This window comes from Ischnura elegans, chromosome 1, assembly GCF_921293095.1.
Source record: "Ischnura elegans chromosome 1, ioIscEleg1.1, whole genome shotgun sequence".
Lineage (NCBI taxonomy): Eukaryota > Metazoa > Arthropoda > Insecta > Odonata > Coenagrionidae > Ischnura > Ischnura elegans.
The window spans coordinates 70,684,504-70,710,047 of record NC_060246.1 but is presented as its reverse complement, the minus strand read 5'-3'; the positions used below and the strand labels follow the sequence as shown (position 1 = coordinate 70,710,047).

The following is a 25,544-nucleotide window of genomic DNA, read 5'->3' as shown; positions in this document are numbered from 1 at the left end:
GTCCACATTTTTTGGGCTTCTTTGGAAATACCTGATCGAGATGTATCGTTCTTCATGGTAATAACACTTTCAGGTCATATCGTCCATCCAAAATAGAGCCTTGACCGCAATATCGTCTGAAAAAATTACGCAAAAACGCTCACTCAAACGCCAGCCGTGGTGGCCAAGGTTCAGGAACCTCATTTAACTAATCTCTGGCCAAAGGAGTGTCAATTTTCTGGTTTCCTCAAAACTAAATTAATGGTTGGTGAACCAACTCGAGATGTTTAGACACTTAATGAGAGCTACTTTTGAGGACAGAAGGCATTTCACCATTCCCTAACAAGAGGTAGCCCTCACGGAAGGGAATAAAGGGGGTAGAGACGGTGAAAGCGACTAATGACGCAACTAAGATCCTTCATGGGTTCATTACTCTCCGTTCCCGAAGCACTTCCCCCGTCTCCAAAATAAATTTGCGTCAGGAATTCCAGCCATGACATAGGACCGATTGAGTTTTTGCTGCCGAGGACCAAATTCCAAGATGGTCACGGGGAAGAATATTAGGTAAGATTTAAGCTTCGCAGGACCATATGGGCGCGCTGGGAAGGGTCGAGATTGGGACAAGTCTGATGAACTAAGAAGGGACCATATTCGGAATAAGGTTCTCTATTAAATATAAACGTTTACGAAACCTAAAAGCATTTACTGTGCCACTATAAAATGGAAAAAAATAATCAGAATAAGTGGAATTCCGTGTCCTTGATAAATAACTTTCCTATAATAATTGCCTCATATAGTATCAAGATTCATCAACCATCGCATACAAGTGCGTAATATCCATTCACGTTGCCTGACATCTGCTGTTTTCCTACGACACCACTAGATTTCACGAAATTTCAAGCGTTTCAAGCCTTATGTTTGCGAGATGGTCGTATTTTTTGGACCAAATATCTGTCGTGTGGTGATTTATAGGCGTCATGCCATGCCATGGAGCTGATTAATCACAAAGAATACTCAATTTGAACCCTTAATCTCATACGCAATATTGGAGTAGTAAAGCAAAGGAAAACGGCGTCTGTATTTGAATTCGTTAGCCTCTTCTAGCACAGGTCTCTACTGTTTAGTGCCTTGGGTCCTTGTCCTCCATTCTTCCTCGGTGCCTCCGAACGCCCAGGAATGCAAAGAAAGCCAACTGTTTTCGATGCCGGTTTGTGTATTCATCGCGAGGTGCTTTTTGGAATGAGACTCCTCACGAGGGCCACAAAAATTAAACGAGTCGGACAAACGCAGCCGATATCGGTGTCGCGTAAATGGTAAATGATGGTTTAGGGAAAGTCCCACCGCCGAAGAGGGAGAAAAAAAAGAGGTTAAGCTCAAATTAACCTCAGAGATTGAAGATGAACAAACTAGCATGAAAGCGAACCCATTAAGCAAAAGCGCGGAAGAAGCTTAACGAAACTCCCTGGAGGGACTTGGTCATTGCCCAATGTCCACATTACGAAACGCCTCATAAATCTTGAATTCTGAACAGACTCTTTTTAAATATGTCCATTAAAAAATACTTCAAGAGTAACATAACAAATCAATCTATGACATGTCCACGAAATGATTTAGAAAATACGCACAGTTTTTTAATGCCCAAAATTAAAAAATATACCGTTTTTAATTAAGGAAATGAGAATATTTTTTTAAATTCCTTAAGTAAGCCAAACACGTAATGAAAAGAGCTGATATTCTAATTGGTTCACAATACCTGAAAATAAAGGTAGCAACATTTAAGTAACTAATTTAGAACATCAAAATTTTATCTTGAAGCCTACGAATAAGGAAAATCATCTTTATAGATAACTGAGGCGCTAGAGAATATCAGCATCGTTCCCTGCCATTCTAACGTTTCTACGTTTAGAGAGCGGTCATCCATCACATCACAAACCGTATGAAACACCGCTATAAATTATAGCCGGCTGAAAAAGTAAAGGCGCGAATACAAATACGGAGACGGCCAAGGCACCCCCAAAGCCACCGACATCGGAATCGCGCTCGTTCGGATGTCTCTCTCGACATTACGCAGGCACGGCACCAAGAGCCGATATCATGGTTCCCACTCAATCTAAATTATAAAATTCACGGTTTTTTCCAGGTTTTCACGGTCTAAATGTCTTCAAATTCACGGTTTGTAGATAAACCATTTTAGGCAGAAATATCGATCACGTAACAATCATCGGCCGCACGTTAACTAAAATTTTAACAAACGCGACAAACACCGTGAATGCAAACGCAGCAATCGAAGTGCTATCTCTCCTGACGTCACATATCATTTGAAAAATTCAGCTCCGGCTAAAGGTTGTGAGTGGGAAAATAGAGGGAGCAGGGTGCCAGGGAAGTTAAGATTGTCTGAATTTACGCAAGTGTTAATGAACACTTTGGTTACCAGCATAGGCGCCGACTCCATGGGGCCTGAGGGGGCTCGAGCCCCCTCAATAATTCTTTTGGGGGGGCGGAGCCCCCCCAATAATTCAAGAATTTAATTAAGTGATATTATCATGCAGTGGCGCCGACTCCATGGAGCCTGAAGGGGCCCGAGCCCCCTCAAAAATTCGTTACGGGTGTGAGGAAATAATGTGTCAGGCTTGTAGATTTTCCCCGGAGTGTTCAGATATCGAGATTCGAGTTATCAGTGTTCTAATGTTGATCATATGACTCTTCAAAAATGCTTAAAAAACTTAAAACTCACTACTTATAAAATTTCCCAAGGCAAGATCCCCGGTTAGGGCCCCCCCAATATTTTTTGTAAGTCGGCGCGCCTGGTTACCAGTCTTATGACTATGGTCCATGCGTCATCAATGTGTCGTCATGGCACACGGACCAATAATTACGCTTCGAATATACGCGTGCAGATAAATCCGTGGCCATGTTTGCGCGTGACTGACCTTGAAATGTGATCGAAATATCCATTGTTATTTTAATCTGTCATTCGTAGTTCTACGATCGTAAAATCATGACAGAGATTTTTAAGGTTTTATAACGATATTCACGGCTTATTCACGGTTTTAACGTTTTCAAGGTTGAGTGGTAACCCTACGTTATATACGAAAGGATCTTCGCCCGACCAAATCACCGCACAACAGTCATAGTTTGCGGGATTTCATCACCAATATGGAGGCACGGAATCCAAAGAGTAACAACACGGAAAGTGGAGCGAACGCTAGTCCGCGCTCCAATTCTTCTCGGAGGAAGCGAGCTCCCCAAACCACTTCGTCAGTCACTAATCAGCAGTCTGCATATCATCATCAAGCCGAGATCTATTATTTTCTTCCTTTTTTTCCTCTTGATCGAAAATGCTAGAGATTAAATTCCCACTACCTATCAAAGTGAATATAATATACATTTATTGGCTCTAAAAGAATTAAAAAAGGCAAAATGCCGAACACTGCACACACTACAGGAAACTGAAAGGAAACTGAAAGGAAACCAAAAATTCCAATAACTAATTATTTCAATCCGGAAATAAATATCCCAAGTTGAGGACATAGTTCACCTAGAAAAAAACACACAATACCCGAGCCTCAACACGATCATTCCAGCCATTGAACATTCCTATTAGCATTTCATTTATTTTTTCAAATCTCAATCATTCTACCAGATTCACCACCTCTCCTCCTCCATTCAGTAGCCTTCCTTTTGCGCCACTTGCTACTTACACACATCAATCTCAAGACTTCCGATTCCCCCGCCCACAAAGCCTCACGAGCCAGACGCCGAATTGGGGAGAAGGCCAAGGAGCGGTGCTTCAGAGAACGGTACGATAGCGGTGAGGAAAAATATGAAAGTAGAGATGGGAAGCTTGAATATTCGGATATCTCGTTCGGAATACTTCGATGTCTAGAACATCCTTAGATCACTCGGGGCTACATGCACTGCAGAGAGACTGTTTGTCCCAGCATTGCAAGGAATTCTGGACAAACGTTGATCGTCATGCCTAACATTATTTTCATGCCATGCACGATTGTATAACATATTACCTTACGTAAATATTGACAGAGACGCTGACTATCATGGAATCAGTGAAGTACCTTCTTCATTTATTTCAAATTGAGGAATTTTCAATACGAAAATTAGAAATTTGTGTATTTCAGTTGAGTGAAAGAAAAATACACCAATGCTTTCACCATGTTAACCCCATCGCAAGTGCATAAATCATTAGACCTGATATTGAGGCCGTAGGCTACTTAAGCGAATAAATCGCAAGGGCAATTCCATTAGACATGGTATCGCAATAGAAATCAATGTGCTGGTTAGTCGGTTGTGAACGAGGGCTTGTCGCTGAAATTAATAATGTATCGATCGGCTGCCTCCATTGATAGCATTTTAAATAAATTTAATCACTCACGATACACAAAAATAAATGAAAATGTGAACGAATTGGACATAATAAAGGCATATTCAGACTAATACAGTGACAAAACTTTAAACGTTGGGTAAGAAAGGATAAAAATAATAAAGGAAGACACGAGAAGGATTTTCACAAATTAAATAAGATAGCCTTTCTCAAGCTCCTCAAGTAGCTCCCATTCCAACATCAATCGCGGAGCACTTGGCCGTACAGACCGCCAAAGTTTAGGCGAGGCCCTTGAACTTACCAGCTTCGTTGCCTCCTCTGTGCTTGGGCAGAGTAGGCAAGGAATTCTGCATTAGAGAGAAGCGCGATGGGATGGGCCAGCCGAGGGAGCACGGGGGAACTATTAATACGAGGAATCCACGGAATGTCACATATTTTGGCCGCTTAATTATGCACAAGCGGCGGGAGGGCTTTGCAGGAGAGGCGGCGGTCGAGGGAACGAACGATTCGTGGATGCTTTACTATGAGAAGTTAAAGGAAATAAGGGAGAGGCGTTGGGAAGTCAGAAAGAGTAGGGGAGATGGGCTTAGAGGGGGGAATGGAATGAGACAAAATGAGGATTTCAGGAACATGAAAAGGGAGGAGTGGACTGTCATCACATGGAGTCTAGGCGAATAGTACATATTGCCGGTTCCAAATAAGAAAACAGCAAGAAATAATGGTAAACTACATCAAACAATTTTACCAAAAGAGAATCATTTCCTTTTATAACGATCTGTGAAAAATAAGTCTCATTGCCAAACATACCACCTCCAATAGACTGAGATATACCGTACAAAATGAGCAACCTCCCTCTATCGACTCCCTCTGTCAGTCACTTCCCATGATGCAAGCAACTGCTGAAACATATCCCAAAAAATCTTTTATGATCAACCCAGTAAGTTTTAACACCTTCACATCATTGAAGTGCTGTATGTTCAGTATATGACGATATATTACCGTTATGTATATGAATTTTTCATTTACAAAAATAAAAAAAAACCTTCCCTGCCTTACAATGTGAGAGTCAGCTATCTCCTTGTGTGGTGTGAATCAATACCCAGAAGAACTTGAAACCAGGACCATCGGAATAATTTGATACCAACAATCAAGGAATACTTAGCTACCAACGTTGCGGTGCATAGCAATGTCGATCGCGGGCAGCTGTGCCTACGTAGACGACGGTAACTGCCGGCAAATTCAGGAATCATGATTAACTAACCCCATCTCTGCCGCTGAGTGTGCCCAATGTTGAGGAATCGATCGCCTCGGCTTCCCTACGACCGAACGAAAATTCATCGCCTCGCATTCAACGTACTACGGAAGATCAGATCATATAAATAAAATAAGAGAGATAGATTGCAGAACAGACAGATTCCGAATGTCATTTTTTCCACGATCAATAAGAGATTATAACGGCAGCAATAGAACGCGTAAATAGATTGCATGACTTGTAGTGTAGCCTACTAACCTATGTAAAACTTACTGCATGTTTCTGAATTTCTATTCTATATTCTATTTCTAACAGCATATAGTAGTATAGTTTGTTATTATACGGGACGTTTCTTGGACGGTGTGGTGTGCATGTGGGAGTCCAAATGCATGCTGCATGCTGGTGATTGATCACCCCCTGCCAAACACCCTAGAGGTGGCTCGCAGGGTAATTTGTAGATGTAGATGTAGATTCGCGTGAAACCCAATGGCAGAATATACCTGAAAATTGCGAAAGGGAAGCGTGGGTGGTGGACCTCAGGAGGGTAAGCGTTTTCCACACCTATATGGGGTGGGCGGGAGGGACGCGAGCGGTATGGTTGCATGCAAGTCCTTCCTTCCCGTAAAACCACGCGCTCCTCCATCTCGACCGGTTGGGCAGGAAAAGGGACCCCATGGAAAGGTGAGGGGAGGGGGGTGCGAGAGAAAATTGGCGGGAAGGGCGGGCGGTGAGGGTCAGCGGGGAAGGTAGCCATGCGGAATTCCTTCTCCCCTCCAAAAAGGTATTCCCGCCCCCACACTCTCCTTTTTCAACTCCCCCATGGAAACATTCGAGAGCTCCCTACCGTCAAGTTCACGTCCTGCTGAACCCGTCAATTTCCTTCCCTACCTATCCAGCCCATTTACAGTTTCATTTCTATGACGAACCAAATGGTCCAGTCGCTGCACGTCTCTCCTATCACCTTGTAATAATTTGAACTAATAATTCTAATAAGTCAACCATGTTAGTGATGAGATTGTACTCCACTGAGAATGTAACCAGGTATCTAAGACCTTGCCAAGACCCCAGCATGCAAATTACTACTACACTACCGCATGTAGATGGGGGAAAGTATAAAAATAATGTGAAAAGAATTGCACACAAGATATTGCATTGAAAGTATGACATTGTAAACGAGGAAGAGAGATAAAAATACTCTCGAACACTCTTCATAGTTCTAAATAAGATAGTTGAGAAATTACACAGTAGAATTATTGAAAAATGAAAATTCATAAAATGATCTCTAGGGAATTTACATAAAACGATTATAATTACAACATCCTTTCAGCTCAGCAATTAGTGGAAATACTAGTTTCTGTGCCCAAATTATATTTTTCGCTTCCATCACCTCTCCACAAAAAAACACTTGGGAAGAGAACGGACTAATATAGATTCTTGAAGCCGTCTCCACATCTGTTAGGAGTTATGTGCAGACGAGCACTTTTCCGTCCAGAAACATGATACCCTGGGCTCACCGTCACCTTACGTAAATTCTTACTGAAAATCCAAAAATGGAGTGCCTTTTGGTTGGCTGAAACCATTGCACACTTATGAGGTCTCTAAATGCTCGGAGAGCTCAGACGGCAATCCATTTAGGCAATGGCTCTCAAGTTTTCCACGAATAAATCAGTCAAATTATGACTTTTTCATTGACAAATTTTGCAACTAGAAATTACTGAGCTTTTTCATTAACCAATAAATTCACTTGAACATTGGAAAACGTAATCATCCAAAACATCATAAAAAATTACGTCAGAAAACTGATAAGAGATAACTGAATGACTTACAGAATTTAATTGAACTCTGGTGACCCTAATATTACGGATAAAATACGGAGGATTAAGGTTAGACCTTCCAGCTCGCTAAGAATAAGACGATTCCTATTTCAGGGTGCCGTCAGAATTGCAAAACTATATTAGTGCCGCGAACAGTTTTATTGATGCGGCATACGTACAGGACCCAAGTGCAATGAATGAGAATCACTCCAGCGCCAATTTAAAACGTCAAACCTCGAGACACGCAAACACCACCTACGCTTGAACGGGCAGCCTAACGTCGCAGAACAGATCGTGATCGGTCCAAGCTGCTCCCGAGAGACTAATTGCATCGTTCGCCCACTTTATTAATTAGGAAAACTATTATCTGCCTCGGCGAAGTGGGCTACGGACGCAATTTGGCGGCCACTTAACGGACTGAAACCGGAGCTCACGACTTGACTAAGACCGATGGGATAATCCCTCAGGGTCGAGAGAGAGAGAGCGAAGTCGTCAGGTAGTAGAATGCGATAATCGAATCCTTGGGAGGCTCAAGAGAGGATTCCAGCACTGGAGGCAGGCCTCATCCCCCGGCACAGGAAAATTTCTCCATTACTCACTGCCACAATCATCATTCCACCCTATTCCCCTCATGTCATCAAGGACGGAGATCTCATTGGAGACGCATTCATGGAAACGAAATGTATAAAAATTCCAGAAACATCTCACTATCTCTCGCTGACAACCAAGAAGTGAACGAAAATATGACATAAGTGAAAAAAACAAAAACACTCCCATTTTTTGCTGAGTTTTCTTTTCGTTACCATGTATACCTCATTCCCAGAAACTATTGAGTTTATTCTGGAGGCAGAGTATAATTACTGAAAAAGTCATTTCCATGTTAATGAAGATATGCTTTGATCGATAAAAAAAACACTAGAAGCGTCGCTCACGCTATTGCTCAGTGTCAAATTACACAACGGAAAATTGTAAGGAAATTGTAAAGGACTTCCCACATGGGGAGGTTTTGTCACTCTATAGGAAAAACTATTTCTCCAAGCCCTATTCGCTAAATAAATGCTCCATGATGCGATAAACCTGCAGGCATCGTAATTTTCCATCCTCCCTCGGGCGAGACAACTTGTCTTTGCTTAGTCAGGGCATCAAAGAACTTCGCCGTGCCCAGAGGACTTTTAGCATTGGGGGATCCGCACGCGGCAGACACAACAAACGCATCCCCCTGATCCCCACCCTCCTCGCGGAAGAGAAACCCTCCGTGAACTTACGAGGGTAAGGGAAAAAGTTTGCCACTCTCCCCAGGAAAACAAAACACACACGGGTACCACAGCATATGGCGACAGCCCCACATCCCCTGCGTTGACGTACGAGGCCACGAAGCCGCTCCAAAATGCTAGGACAGCTGAGGGTGGTGGGAGATTGCATTACGAAAATGTATAAATCTGAGATGAATCACACCGATTTTAGTATTGAAAATGGAACTCCTCCTCAATAGAGATGTGGGGGCCACTCAAAGGAATTCATTGAGAACTATCCAAAAAAACTTATTTATGATAAATGCAAATATATACATCGGGTCAAATATTTGGATCGATAAACTAGGGCTGTGAGATTGTGTGCAGCCAACTATCAACGATGACCTAAATGACCTGCCTATGGTCCGTTACAAGTTTAACCGTGAAAACACCCTAAAAAACAAACATTTTCAAAATAATCAGCTGCGAATAATCGCCCGTCGCTGAAATATTTCACCCATCGCCAGGAATAATGTAGGCCACAAACTGCTAGTTTTCGAACGACAATTGAAAAATACATGGCGAATGTTTTCTCCCGCAAAAGTCATGGAATAATTAAGTTCATCCTATTTCTTCTGGCACATTGAATTGGGTTTCTCTTATTAATTCTCATTGGTTTTGCCTTAAATTGATACTAACCTTATTTTTGGTATTTTATCTTTCCTACACTGGTCCATACAACTTTCGTCTCGTTGGAGTCGAATGGAGAGGCGCATGCCTGATGGAAACTTTAACGACATGCATACACGTGCATTCCTTGAAAAATATTTTTCATAAATTCTCAGTTACATTCCAGTGGCGAAAGCTCATCCCCTTGAGTAGCATCCTCCGGATGCCTTGCAGTCGGTAGTGTACACGCACTATCCTACTGGTAGACGACATAGCACTGGAAATTTCCCTAAAGACAATTCTACAGTTGGAGGTAGCATGAACAGCCAAGATCCTATGCGAAAGTGGTAGGCTCAGCTCACCGCTCTCAGCTATAATTCAGCATTCATTACCACAGCACTCCTCACATTAGCACGCCCAGGGGAATCACTCGTTATCTGAGAACAATTGAGAAGAGGATTCTCCTACCCGTCTTGGTTTCAAGATTGGAGCACACATCTGTGAGCAGAGGGAGTGAAGGAAAGAGTGGGAGGAGACGGGTGGCACGTGAAGGAAACGGATTCGTTTGGTCGATTCTAGATTTATGCCTCTCATTCCGGCGATGGTTAATGGGGGCACGCGCGAGTTTACAGCTGTGCAGCAGCATCTCCTCATCATTACCATCAACGAGCGCTCCCCTTTCACACTCGACGGAGGAATTGGTGCAAGCTAGGAGAGGGAGAGAGAGAGAAAGGGGCCCTTGTTCGCCGACTCTCATACTAAGGGAAGCAACTGTGTTTCCAACCCATCCGTGGCACGAGGAAGACGGAGAGGGCGAGGTCCACGGGCGAGAGGAAATCTCTCGAGAGATACATATCGGAGTCGGGCGTCGCGAGGCACAAATTAAGTCTCAAATTACGAAGATGCGAGAGAAGGCGAGTGGGCCATGGGCATCATTTATATTTCCCCATTTATGAAACACCACTAGTTGTGTTTCAAGTCTATTTTTTTGGATCCCAGGAAAAGGTGGGGCCGTTTACGCAATCACAGGGGATAACATGGTAATCGAAGGATTAAAGAGAGTCTCAGTTGGAAAATCTAACAATACAACGAGATATGTAACACTGAGGGAAAGAGTGAGACCGTTATCTCTCGCAGCGGAGTTTCTGCTTTTGGCCTCTAGTCAACGACTCGAGTGGGGCGATAAATTTCAAACCTGAGAGGGGAAACACATCCTTTCGCCCTGCTAAGGGTAGGTAGTCACCCGAATAACAGTGTCACCCTCTCCAAGCCGAGAGGAAAGGAGCAAGGACGTCGAAGAGTGAATGGCTAAACAGAAGATAACTACGACGATAGAATCGGTAATAGGACGGGAACACCAGCGCACTAGGGAGATGTGATCATTCACCCGTTTGAGAGCACATTCAGTAAAAATGAATGCCACTGATGTGAACGATGATCTCGCGAGAGCGAGAGGAGGTGGTGGAAAAAATATTTTCAGTGAATTTTGCCGTTATCTATATCTTAATCCCCTTTTAGTTGATGTCATGTCGTATGAATATTTACTCGGCGGTTTTTTGGCCTCGAGCTCTTCGCGACTTGAGCAATTCATTATTTGTCAAAGGTCACGCTAACAACATACACGCGCAGGTGTTAAGGCCGTTTTACACGGGGCACGTCATTGCGCAGGTTAGAACTGTATTAATTTCTAAAATGGCGTGGAATTGCTCGAACGCATGAAGGAAATTAGAACAGGGGCTATTTTTCCATCTCACGTCCACCCATTATCGCATGTGTTCTAGCAATTCACCGCTTTACACGACGCAATTTTGACTGCGCCTTCGTACACACGTCAGAATGTGCAAGTACGTGCACTGTGTAAAACGGCATTTAGAGAATGCTGTTTTCTTAGTAACTCAGACCATGCTAGTAAGAAAATCACACCTCTGCTCAACTCCGTTAAATTGTGTCATAAAACAATTACAAAGAAAAGAATACCTTCTCAATGCCTGACGAAATGTATTCACAGCCACAGCGAATCATAAAGTATTCGCTATACTTTCAACGGTTACAGTTTTATTTGAAGTATTGATTTTTTCCCAGATACATCAGAATCTCAATGCGGTAATATGAGCATCCATACACTGGTGATGGGCGCCACTGGAAGCTCAAGAAACAATCGTCCCATATTTATTACAGGAAGTGGGCATCGGAAAAAATCTCACACGCGATTACACAATGGCATCCACAGCTGCATGAATCATTTCCGCCACAACTGACGCCCTTTAGTGTACACTTGGAGACGCACCCCCGATAAGAACTCATACCAGCGTCAGCACAAGGTCACACGAACCATTTACTTGAGTTGGGACACGCGCAGGAGAAGAAACCTGTGCCAAGAAAAGAGAGACAGACTTGGTTGTAGGATCGCTGCACGACTGGATGACGCGGATGACCCTGTTTCGTCTTCTTGGTCGCATTCGCACCGTGTCCCACTGCTCACCGAACGAGAGGGAATGCAATGAGGAGCACGGATGCACGCCCTCGGGCCGAGGCCGCAAGCGGAGGAAGACTGTAAAAAGCCATTGCAATGCGAAGAACCGCCAAGACCATAGAAAAAAATAAACAACGCCGGATATTCCATAGAATTTCTATTTTATTATAATAACTAACCAAGAGCTTTAACAGAACTATTTTAGCCCTTAAAAAGGACTAAAATAGCCGGACGATTCAAGCCAAAATTCTTAAAGTGCGAGGCGGACTAATTCACCATTGGCTAAATTCAAGCCCTGCGGCTTATTCTGGGTGATATCCATCGTGACCTATCCAAACCAACCTTATAGTTAAAAGTAGAGGATGGGTGATTGAGACAAAAGGAACGCTGGAAAATATGAACAATAGGATGGTAATATGCCATCAATTTCAGCGGATTGGAATGACACGGAAACACATAATGATATGCCTGATGCAATTCATTCTTTAAGATGACGTTATACTTCTCGAGCTATCGATCGGTTATCATAGGTGATAGCCGTTGGTACGATACTATACTCGGCTACCATAGTCGAAGCAGTGAAGTAATACAAAGATTAGATGTCTTCACTATACCTTGCATTTCATGCCCTATTCAACCAAAACTAGAAACTTCTGAAAAGGCTTGAGCTGAGAAAATGTTATGTTAGGATTACGAAAGGATACTACGTGCATGAAGATTCATCATCATGCAGGATTCGTAGAAATAGAGCCCTGTTCACAGAACCGGGCAAACTCCCTCAACAAAGAGTAAAATGATCCAAACCTATCAGTTTCATATTCATTCGAAATAATATAGAATCAAACGTCGCTATTGTTAATAGGAAAGCAAATGTAACTCCCAATACAGTGACGTAATTCATAAACAGATGTCCAACTCCTCTTCGCTGTATTCAATAGAGGGCAGGCGTTCAGTGCAAATCCTTACGACAACCCAGGACCAAACTATGAACTGATCACCTATAGAGAGTGAGTGACAGAAATTTTTCGATTCATTTATTTAATTACTAATTAACTGAAATCAATTCTAAATTAATACAAATTTTTGATTAAGTTAACGGAACGATAGAATTATCAATTCAGACCTCAGAAGGGTACCTGGGAAATTAAGAGTCCTAGAAGCTAGTATACACAGTTGTAGGCTCTGAAACAGAGTGGCTGATGCTTGAAGCTTTAAGAAATGCTAGGAGAGGCCTATCGGACTCAGCTGCAAGCACCGCTCGAGGAAGAGGCGCATTCCTTAGGGCCCCGCCCTGCGCGCGGCTGGTCGCCCGCTCTCGGTCAAGAGACTCGCCGGCAGGAAACGAATGATGAAAGGAGAGGGCTCGGGTGGACGTGGGCGGGTGGCAGCGGCCACCGCTGATAAAAAATATACAGGGGTTGGGGATGGGCGGGGGGAGGGTTGGAAAGAGGAGCCGAGTGCCAAGATAAGGAAGTGGAGCCACGGGCGAGATAAAGGAAAGCATTCCGGGGGGACATTTAATTTTTTAAAGGACGCCGTCCCGGGGCGAGGTTGTGCTGCCCAAAGCAAGGAGTGTAACAAAAAAAAAAAAAAGAACTTCTTGGCGGTTTCGTTATTACTGTTGAAATATTTGCTCACAATGATGAAGCAGCAAGTGATAGTACTTCAACCATTCCATATCTACGCCATAAAACTCGAAGATCTTCTATAAACTATGTATATCCTCACCGCCCCTAAAACACCGCATTTAAGGCATATATAGCAGGGGGATTAAATAACAACAAAGTAAGGCAATCATTTACATCCATGCCCTGGGTAGATGCATGCTACCCGCGCGGAACTTGAACCCGCGACCTTACAGTTACCATGCAAGGACTCTTCCTCGCCACCACCAAGGCCAGCAAAGAATCGTTTGGATATTTTGAAGTTAACTGGAAAATAATTAAGAAAAAGTATCACTCCCCCTGGTCTGATAATATTTTGTCATTTTCTGTTAGGTTTTCCTCATTTATAACGTCTGCTATCCTTCCGAAATTTTCATTGTAAATGAATTAAGCCTAGGTAAACGTTTTTCTTTCTCAAATATAAAAAGTCTCCATACGTGAAAATTATGAGGAAAATTTTTTCACACTAAATAAAACGGAAAATGCTAACAACGATCTTCTAAATTCGCCTTTATAATTTCAAAAGAAAGGAGCCAACTTTAAAAAGTATTTCCTTACGAAAAAATACCAGTGGAGCGGGAGGGATTCTCCCCCTTAAGTCCTGTGCTGCAAAAATGAGACGTCAGATTTATAATAGCGCATTTACAACCAGAGTAATAGCAGAAATCCTGATCAGATACCCGAATTGTACCGTATTCCCGACTCGCACTAGTTCCAACGTTTTATCTCACGACAAGACCGTTCACTGACCTCACGGTAAAATAAAAACGATCATATTTTTCTATCTGAAGGGATTTGTGCACCCTCAAACAAGGCCAAAAAATAGTCCGTCAAACGGTGAGGAAATTTATCGCAAACTGGATAATTTCTTCTTAATGAAATTCACCGGAAGACCTACCGCAAAAAATAGCAGTGCGGTAGTATATATAAAACATTTTGATGTAAAAGTCTGTATTTAAGGGAAACATGAGACTAACATTATCAAAAAACAGGTGCACGTGAAATCTCCTCATACCGTCCTAAGCTCATGCGAAATCATTGCTATCACCAATGGTATAATAATAACTGTTGCGATAATTAACTAAGTTGATTATATGATATTACTCGAGCACAATATTCCACCAAGGACAAAACGAGTCAAATATTAGTTTCAAAGCAGGTTCACCTTACGTGAGTACAAACTGCGTCACTTCTTTCGTCAAGTCGAATTAGAACAGGACACACTACTACGAATAGCACGCGACGCGCTGGTAAGAATTTCACACCGAAGTGCACGCATTACTCGACTCACGTCCCCGTGGGATTCGTGTTCCCTCAATAGCTACAACAGATTCAAGGTCGCTCGCCACGCTCACCTGACTCCCTGAGTGATAAGCACGGAACCGATATTCTTTTTTTTTTCCCTCCACATCCTCGGCGTCGGAGCGTGCACCGCACAGACCGCTGCACCCAATGGCGCGCATCGGCCTTCGGGCGTTCGCCTCCCGCTGAATTTTGGAGGGATCGCGGGAGGAAGGTCAGGGATGACTGAAATCTCGGCTTTCGGGAAACTTAGGTGGTGCCGTCAATATAGACTGTTATCATGGAAATTTTGATAAACATCTACTTCACATCCAATAAACACACGTTAATTTATGATCGAGTTAGTTCGGATACGTATAGGCTGCTTATGTATAAAAATATTTAATGAATTCGCTAGTGCATTACACTCCGTATTTTTATGCATAATCAGCCTATTAATGCAAAAGTTTTGACAAATTTTCGTAATTGAAACAAAAAAATACGACGAAACTCGTTTGACGATAACCTCTCACTTAACATCATCAGGTTCCTAAATCTTTCACCCAATAATGTATCGTGAGTATATTCCAGAAACAATTCACATTTTTATCCTTTGAAATTCCTAATTCAACTGGGTCGCTCAACATATGGAACTGCGAGATGAGGTCCGGGTCAGTGATTGTGTTAAATTTTTGTGGAGTAGTAATGGACTAAAGCAAATTTCCGTATATTACTGATATTGCAAATTTCCACAAGGAACTAATAACTCGTATCCCTTTGAAAGAATGAGTGAAAAGAAGAGAAATTATAGTCTCATGGACGTAGGATTTTCAATCATTAATCTTCAAGTATTATAATACGAAAGAGAACGTCAGCAAATGCCATTCGGTCAGGAACACTTAGGTCGCTACCGATCAATTCTACTAAAAATTATCTAATACTGTCGAGGGCTACATTATTCCTAGTTTAAAGGCAAGATATAGCCTCCAAGAAAATTTGATATGCAATCAAAAGTACTCCGGTATATGACTAAAATAAGACATTGCAATATTTCCACTGAATTTTATTATGGCACTACGCGTTTCGTCGTTACAATCAACATTATCACGACGAAACGCGTAGTTTCATAATAAAACTCAGTGAAATATTGCAATGTCTTCTTTTTATTATATTATGAACTTGCAGCATAAAGGGCCAAACATCAGACAAGATACTCCGGTATACACCGAACGATTTACTGGCAATTACATAATGTGAATATTTTTGGATGGTAATCGAATAAATACAGCCAAATGTCTCTCTACTCGCAGCACTGTAGTACGCAGATTCAGATGAAAAGAATGCAGCGCACGCACTGGACAGAGATAAGAGAGGGATGCTTCCTCATCCCACCAAGACAAAACGAGGAGGAGGAAGTCAAAGTCACCCGCTTCCGGCGCACATTATATGAAATCACTGGGGATAAATATAGTCATGTACACCATAGGACGTCATCATAACCCCACCCCCAATCTCTTTTATTTTTCTGAATAACTTGGGAGAAATATTTTGCCAGCCAAGAAGAGTCGCGATAGTATTCTTTCCGTTCGTATGTGTTATAGTGTAATCTTCGTAACACATCCGTTTGTCTGGGTCTCCAGGTCGCGAAGATAATTCTAATTACCTACATGGAGTACGCTAGACGCGATGGTTTCCGTGATGCAATTTCAAATTGACACGCTCGAATCTTGTTAGCACGCAAATGTCCCTTAACATCACGAGAGACGATCGTCGGTAGTCTGAAATATCTGGGTCGTAGAGCTCATGTTTAAAACACGCCGATGCGTGCAATACGCCTGGAAAATAATTACCTAATGATGAACGTCCCAGCGTTAAAACATTTGTAGCACGACCTAAGTAAATTTCAGTGAACAGTAGTAAAGGCCATTTTGAACACTATTAATGAATCAAATGACATGGATATGATAGAGTCGATCTAGATTTAATTAAAAAAAATTAGGAAATGAAGGTAAGGTATCACAACACAAAGAAAATTGGGTCAGAATTTAAGGCAAGGGGCCAGATACGTGTACGAACATGCAAACATCCCCATCAAAAGGACAACGACGGCATTTATAACTGGTAAATTTGAAGAGAAGGACCGTGAAACCGGAACGAGCATGTGTAACAGTCACCATTAAAAAATACCATATTTTGGGCAGGGCGGTAAAATTAAAAATGCTCGCGAAACGACGCTGAACACCTCGTAAAAAGCCTCCTTGCTTCCTCGAATGGAATCGCTGGGTTTTATTTTCTCTTCAAATGATTTATTTTCTCTTTTAATGATGGTCACCCAAGCAACATGAACTCATTCATTACACACGACTTCAATCGCCTAGGCTTGCCGACCCCAACCCTACTAAAAAAAAAACCGCCGCCTAAGAGTCATTGTTTTGCTATGGGCAACAGGCACCATAGCCATACGCAACACCTCTTGAGCACCGGAGGAAGGGGACTACAAAAATTTCGCCTAGGTAACCCTAAACCCAGAGTGGTATCAACAGCTGTATCGAAGCTTTTCCAGGCACCCTACCCCTCCACAGCGGCCCTACCACTCTTGCACCCCCCGAAATGTCGCCACGACCGACGACCCGAGAGGGAAAGGCACACTTCTTGATACCGCGACCTAACTTTGGTCACCAAGGCCGGAACCAACGGCACTCGGGTTCCGCCCGACAGAACGCCATATCCATTCCCAAGAACGAGCGGTAAGGCATACCATCACGTAGCTAGAGGGAGAAAGGAGATGAAAGACGGTCTAGAAATTGCATTCACACTTAATGAAAGCTAGTCCCCATCCAGGAAGGGCGGGGTATACGGCGATGGAAGAAATAAGACGAAAAAAAATTAAGGGGAATATTTGTGACCGACAGAAGTTGGCCCTCTTTAATTCACAGCCACAAGCACCGGAAGCAGCAGTGACCAATAATACTGAACGGTATATGAACTTCGCTGGTAATTTTGAAACAATATAGCAAGAATGAAAGTATTTTTATGGTTTACAAGGTCCATTTATCACGATTTCAGTCAATAATTCACTCAGGCTTAACACTCGCAAAGGGGCTAAGTTATTTACGGGGGAGTCGGAATATATGAAAGGAACAATTCACGACGAAAATCTCAATATCTTTACTGCTTCCATCGAACTCAATATTTTTCTTAAAAAATATTTGGTAAAGCAGAAAAAAAAACAAGATTATTTTCATTCCAAGCAGCATAGGCATTGAATCCACCCTCAAAAAATAACATACGAATGGGGGAAATTTGTCCCAAATCATACTGAACAAGCAAGAGACCGCGACGTTTGCCAAGAAAGAGCCATTTCATAGTAATCAGTTACTTTCTACAAGCCCATTTCTCACTCAAACTACAACCTGTTATTGGACACACGAACTCAAATCATTCTCTAGACTACTACAGTAAATTTCGTCCTAGTAAAAGGATTACATTGGCACAACAAGCAACTAATGTTACATATAAAAGTAATATTAATTACACAATAACCACTTCACTACACTTAAGAAAAAACATTTCAATAAATATAATACTCAAGAGATGCCGTTTTCAAAATTGCGAAACAGCGAGCAACTTACTCTCTGCCGACTATTAGATACAGAATAATTGTTTGTAATCTCCACCGAATCTTAAATATTTACACCATCAAAACATGTAAAGGATAATAGGCAAAATATAATCAAAACGGGGCAGGAAAAACATGAACATTCCCGGCACGAAGAGAGAGCCCCTGGGAACTGAGTTGGAATAGGCTTATGCTACAAACGTGACGCTTTTGAACCGCGAGGTTTTCACACACGATCCCCGAGTATTCGATGGCCCCCTGGATGGCATTCAGAGGCAACAGAGGGATAGAGAGAACTGGTGGGCTGACAGTGAGGTACGGCTGCGAGGAGGCAAAGGGGGAGACGAAGGCAGAGAGAGGTACGGGAGAGAGCAAGTGGTACGCCATGCTAAGCGACCAGTCAGCCCCGCGCGCCGCCCAAGCCAACCCCTCCAGCCCTCGGGAGGAGGAAGTGAGGGGAAGGGGGTGAGGCCTTGAAGCGTGTTGGTGGGGAGAGGGGGGGGGGGCAGAGTAGGGAGGGAGGGTGAGGTCTGTTGGTTCCCTCGGAGGCAGAGTGGGTGGGTGGTGGTGGTAAAGCAAGGCAATACCCCCCGAGAGAGGCGAGGGGAGGGGGACGCAGAGAAACGGAGGGAAAGCAGGGCCCGAAAGAGGATTTTTCGGCAGCGAGGACAAGCAGAGGGATGGAAAGCGACTTGACTACATAGAGGGGAACGTAAAAATGGGAAGGGATAGAGAGAGAGAGGTTGAGCGAGTGAGTGCAACCTTCACCCCCTCCCCCATTGTTGCCTGCCCCAGGGGCCTAAAGCCGATCCGAGTCGGGGGTCCTAGGGAAGAAGAGTGAGGTTACCAGAATGGTGAAAGAGGAGCCTAGGTATAAGGGGGTGCCTACGATACTAGTAACGGAATAGAACTGAGCGCGGGCGTTGCCCCAATGCGAGGTTGAGGATCGCTCCAGATCGAGGCTCACAAGACGGGCCTCGACATTGCTAGTAAAACCACACTTCGATGAGAGAGGATCATAAATATATTTAAATTGGAATGAAAATGTTACCTAACGAGTATATTTTAAGTAGACTGAGGTGATGTAGGTATGTGATGGCCCTTGTAATATGCGGGGGCAAAACTACAAACGCAGATAAACTGCGGGATATACCATGTGAAAAACGTAGCATCCTATCAAAAAATTTAATTCTAAATAAGTCTGCACATTGTCTTGATTGCCACGAGTTTTTGTTCGAAAAATTTCTCGACAATTTGACTTTAAGTTACATATTACGCTTAGGACGAAATGGACGCAACTAAATATTATCGGTGAAACGTAGTACAATTGATATATCCTGACGCATTCCGAAAGCATCAGTCACGTATAAAATATTAAGTATCTCATTTTAAAGCTATAAATATTCCCATTAGGTATTGCCCACACCAATTTGGGAAGCTTACCGGACATTTTTCAAGTGCATTAATGCCACAAATAAATATATAAAAAATCAGCAAATAACATATCCGTGCAACTGATGACAATCATTCAAGAATTCAATTCGATTCGCCCAAATTTCCAAACCCCGCCGGCAATGGTAGGAAAATAAAATAAAACTTCCCTCTCGGAAGCAACGCACGAGCACCCTCACACCGTGATTGGTCTCAAGAAGCTTATCGGGGTGACCGCAAATAATAGCAAAAAACTTGGGGGAAAAAATCACTCCCATGCCTAGTCCAAAGAACGTATTTTACGTGCTGGGCGACACACTCTCAAAAATTCATTTTCGACGGAACCCGTTCCGCTCGACAAGGCCGAAGGACCCCCAAACAGTCGTAAAATACGCTGGCCTCCCACTTGCCCCCTCCCCTATGGGAAAGGACGCCCATCCCACCCACCAAATATATATCAGTATAACCTACCGGAATGAGAGTTGATTCGTAAGCGATTTCGGAGGAGAACATGGTCGCATAAAAAGCCTCTGTACCTCCATTCGGCGTGGGGAAAAATGAAAAAAGTTCCACTAAGGCTATTCATACACCTCGAGCCCCTATGTCTCTCAGCGTACCCGAGGCAGTCTTCCGAATTGGATGTAGAAATTGCAAACAGAAGAAAAGGAGACTTCAGGAAATGTTGGACCGACGTTTAGAAAATATTTTTTAACATGGCGGAAGGGCGGCGCTCGATCCCCAGGCACGCACATCTGATGCAACTGGCAGCAACATGAGGGAAAGAATTTAAATTTTTACGAAGGAGAACTAATGAAAATAGGCACTATGAGAATGCCATCCAGACTTAACCTCAACAACTTGAAGATGCGTATGCGTTCTTTTATACCACCAATTTCTACAAAATGTTTATTTCACAAAAGTTCACAATTTTGTACTCCACCTCACAGAAGTGGTCGAAGTACGAGTGACAAAAATGAATAGCTTCACGATGAGGTTGGTCATTGAACAGATAAAATACACCTGTTCGTCTCCAGAAGAGCCGGTTAAACGCGATATCCAAGAAAAATATTGCACTCCAAGCCTTTCCTCCCCCTAAGAAGCGAAAATGAACCACTCCCTACACGGGAGATCATTTCAGGATTTAAACAGATTCTAGCGCTCCCCACTCGATCCCCATGTTTTAAAACCAACCCCTCCCATTACGAAAGCCCGGAATTACCCAGAGGGGGGTTCTCTTCAACCCCCATAGACTTGTGATTGCGCCTCAAAGAGAAGACGATGGCAAAACCAACCCTTCGCCAAAATCTGCACGGACGGTGTAATGAAGTGATAGGAAATCCTTGAAACGGATTTCTCGAGCGAGAAAGAGATGGCGAGTTGAGCGAGGGGGAGAAAACAGCACGAGGGAATGACCGATTGCGTATTTAGAATATGATTTTGAGAGAGTAGATGTGCACTTTCGGGGGGAGAGAGAAAAAAAGAGGATGAGGGAAGCAGCGACGGTTTGACGAAACGAGGGAGTTGGCGGCGGCGGCAGCCAGCGGGCTTGAACGCCGAGGCTGGGCCATCGAAGGGTGGAAGGAGGGAAGAAGGGAAGGGGGGGGGGGGGTTCGTTCGGTTGACACAGCGAGAGGTGACCGGCTAGCAACGTCGGACGCCATGTTCGAAACCGGTCGAAGGCGTTAACAAAACAAATCGCGAATCAATTATTCAACTGTTATTGCTTCGCCCAAAAACGGCGAAGGAGAAAGAATAAAGTGTGGTTAGAGCACAATTAAACGAGCTTAATTTCCCATGAGCACATCACGATTGCATATCGATGGGGAAGCCGGGAATTAAAAAAAAATAAAATGCAACCGTTCGCACGACGAGCACCAAACTCAATACAGCCACTCCCGACGCTTCAGGGGTACGTTTAAACCGGCACCCCGGCCCACACATAACCATACACCGATAATAACTCTGAAGATAAAACATAATGGTTTTCCATGGCACTAATCTAGCAATGGGAAAAAACGTATCTTTCCGAATACCACGGACGTCTATCGAAGACAAATAATCGGAAAACTTTTTGATCCATTACCACACAGGCGCAGAGACGTCAACACCTAAGCTCACAGCACTGAACATCGCGGAATAAAAACATAACTATCCATTCTTTTCGAAACTATCTATCCCGCTGAGATGTGGGATGGGATGGAAAATATTACACATTATAATTTTTCCAGACATCGAAAGAAATGCATAATATTTGAAATTTAATTGACACCAACCTCATACTTGACGCTGGCGAGCCTCAACCACGTCTCGACTTTGAGGCAGTATGGAGAAATGGACGGCAGGAGAGGGGTGCGGCAGAACTGGTACAGGTATACAGTGTCCTTCTCGTAGTTGGGCTTGTGGACGGAGGGCTTGGGTGGTGCGGGAGGAGGCTGCGCCTCTGCCGTGGGGGTGGCGGCGGCGGCCGCGGCCTTGCCATCCGCAGCCGCCTCCGTCTCGGGGGCCTTCACGGCGGCCACCGCCTCTTCCTTGGGGGCCTCCTTCGCGGGCTCGGCCGCCGCCGGCGCGCTGTTGTTCTCCGTCGTGGTCGCGGTCTTCTGTTCCTCTTCTCCGGCCATTTTAACTCGAAAACTCTTTCCTCCCGAAAACTCGATCAATTAGCAATAATCCCCAGAGAATCTCCAGGCGAAGAACTCAGAAAAATATAATTATTTTTCTCTCCGGTACGGAAGTAAAATGCCGTACGAAAATCCTCGTAAAATAATCGAGAGTGCAACTCGGTGTGAAAAGTATCTCCGGTGATGCTGTGGTAATCCTCACACTCTCACTCTTCGGTGATTGCAACAAAGGCGAATGGTCCTCTTAAAAACTCGGGAAGATCAAACGGATTGTCGTGCGGGAAGTAAAAAAATTTTACTCTCCAAGCTACGACGGTGCGATCGAAAAAACAACAGCTCGATCCGGCGTTCACAGAGAAAGAGAGCGATACGCTTCTTCTGTCTGAGGGCGGGAATGTTCACTGGCGGCGGAATCGAGATCGACTGACTCGTCTGGTTCCTGTAGGGACGACCACTGTACCTTCCGAAACCCACCACGGCACAAACTCGGCGCGACTGCGCTGCCCGCGTTCCTCGGGGGAAGCGGCAAACCCAAGCCGTGACGTCACGGACTGCTCGAGTCAAGGGCGAGATTGTACGGGGGGGGAGGACGCGTGAACTCGGCAAGCAGCTCCGTCCGTCCGCCCGCTTCTCTCCCGGGCTCCGCTCTCCCTCCCTCTCTCTCTATTCCCTCCTCCTCTCTTTTACTGTTCCCTTTCCTCTCTCTCCTTTGCGTTCACGTTGTAAGCATGTACCCTGCGTTCCTCCTCGCCAAGTGATTTTACGGCGGGCGTGCTTTATTTCGGGAAAATTTTATGCATCCACATCGCGCGCTTCTACCGGGAAGGGGGATGGATAATTGTCGGGAAAGGGTATGTTATTCATTCAAATTACTTTTTATCGAGATCCTGCTAAACATATCGATTGCAGAGTGAGGGGAAAGAAATATTTCTATGGTTAAATAAAATTTCGAACGATCACCAAGGCGTTCCTTCCTATCTTTCTCTCTCCCTCCCTGCTCGCCGCGTGGATTTTAATGGCATAGTTTCGGAGCTGAATTGACCCGCGTAGTCCCTCGACACACCCTATGATGGCAAGGGCAGGGAACTTCAATAGGGCCCGGCGGAGCGTTGAGTTGCCTCGTGTTTCTCGGGATGTTTTCATTCCAAAGGAAAACGCTGTTGCATTTTGAATGTACTAATTTAGGGTAAAATATGATTTTACCTCTTATTATGCCTATTTATTTACGGGAATATCTCGCCGCTCAATGAAATACCCCCGCTGTAAGACATCCTTTCACGATCTCGAATTGAAAATTAAGATCAATCAACCGTTTCATATTTTTCAACTTCTGGCCGCATTGTTCTAAATTAGAACTGCATCTTTTGTGTAAATAATCAAATTCGCATTTATTGCCTTCAAAACGAGTGTCGTATTCAATAAAAAAGCGTATAAGTCATAAAAATTCTGCTCGTTAACACTGGTTTCAGGAAAATATTTAGACAAAATTAAAAGTTAAAAAGTGGAAATTTCGATAAATAAATGGAAATTTAAGTATTTACTTTTGTATAGATAATGAAGTCGTGTCCTTACTTTTGTAGTTCACTAAAATCAATGCAACTACAAAGAGGTTAATTTAATTGGAAATTTTCGTCGTTAAACTGGCAAAAATACATATATAAAAATTTCAATAAAATGCATTTATCTTTATTCCAGGAATTGTATTTTCCACCAATTGCAACCGAAATGTGCTGTTAATATAATTTAACGGTGAAAAATGCTTTTGAATATTTTTGATAAAGTAAATTATGCATGCTACTCTGTTTCAACTTAATTTCATTTAAGTTGCCCTAAATTGCACCAACATTTTATTTAATTAGTATTGAATTTTTGAACAAGAATGGGCTTAATTTCTTAACAAAAGAAACATTAGTAAAAAGAGATTTCTTTTTAATGTCCCATCTGACAGTATTGAGTATTGAACAAAACAAGAGTAGAATAAATTTTTAGGGATGTGCAAGTACTCGAAAATTCGAGTCGAGTTGAGTAGTTGGTACTAGACTCGAGCGTTTCCAGTACCATTACGAATGTCGAGTCGAGTAGTTAAGGTTACAGAGCTTTCGAGGCTGGTAAGTCCAGCAATCTGACGACAGGAAGTGCTATCATGAAACTCATGTAATAATACAGTTTTTAAAGCCGATAAGTCATTCTAATGCCTTGGCCTGGTAATTTCAGCTTGCTGAATACACCATAGTTGTCGACGTGTGCGCGGAATACCATTACGTCAGCCGTGGTGGCCGATCGTCTTCCGACCCGGCGCACACTGGTCCGAAATCGGAAAAAGCTGGAATAAAGCCCAAAATTACCTTTATGGGGATAGAGACTTTAAGCTTAGCGTAAATACTCATACATTATTACCAGATATAGATTTATATGCAACTTTACATAAATACAGTGGCCCAAACATGATCAACTTTTCAAAACCACGCGCGATCTCGTTTTTCCTAGAAAATTTTTGAATTTATCTAGGTGGTGTTGTGTTGGTATGATTTTAATGGAATAAAAAACGCAATATTTCTTTGACCTGGAGCTATTCCCATACTATCAATGACTTTCGAAGATTTTGGCTCACATCTGTCTGGTTTTACATTGCAAAAATGGGCGACCTGTTTTTCACGTGAAATTTGACATACGTGAGACATTATCCTTCGTTTAGGAAAAATATAACTTGGATAATTTGAACCACAATATAAAGTAGGGATTTATAAAAAGTAATAAGTAAAAATGCCTGCGACGAAGGAAATGAGAGCGATTTTTCAATCGCGCGTCAAAGGCCGAGCTACACGCCGCGGGACCCTGAGGCTCGGTAACAGAGACCGATTTTTCAAGTTTAAAAAAACTTATAATTGAAAATCGTCATTTAAAGCACGGAATATCGTCTTCATTGACCTAAAACACTAAACTGAGGATGTTAAAAAGGGTTATGTATAGATCGACTTGACCATTTAACGCTTTACTCGAGTGAAAATACTAAGGATTGGATATTTTTCGGAACTATCCCACGCATAAGAAATATGGCACGGGTATTGGATTAAAGTGAAGATATTAAGTCAGCATGCTTAAGAGAGAGAAAAATGAACTGTTTCCGCGAATGGCTACAACCGATACCCTTTTTCCCTTTCCACCTTCGCCGA

At 43.1% G+C, this 25,544-nt stretch overlaps 1 protein-coding gene across 1 annotated transcript in view; it reads right to left on the bottom strand.

The window, feature by feature from the left end:
- Window positions 1-22,880, bottom strand: part of LOC124162999 (failed axon connections) — a 345,883-nt gene extending 323,003 nt beyond the window's left edge. Inside the window, exon 1 of the mRNA XM_046539782.1 lies at window positions 22,027-22,880. Coding sequence (XP_046395738.1) covers window positions 22,027-22,371 — 345 coding nt within the window. The 5' untranslated portion in view covers window positions 22,372-22,880. The remainder of the gene's footprint in view (window positions 1-22,026) is intronic.
- Window positions 22,881-25,544: the final 2,664 nt, after the last annotated feature.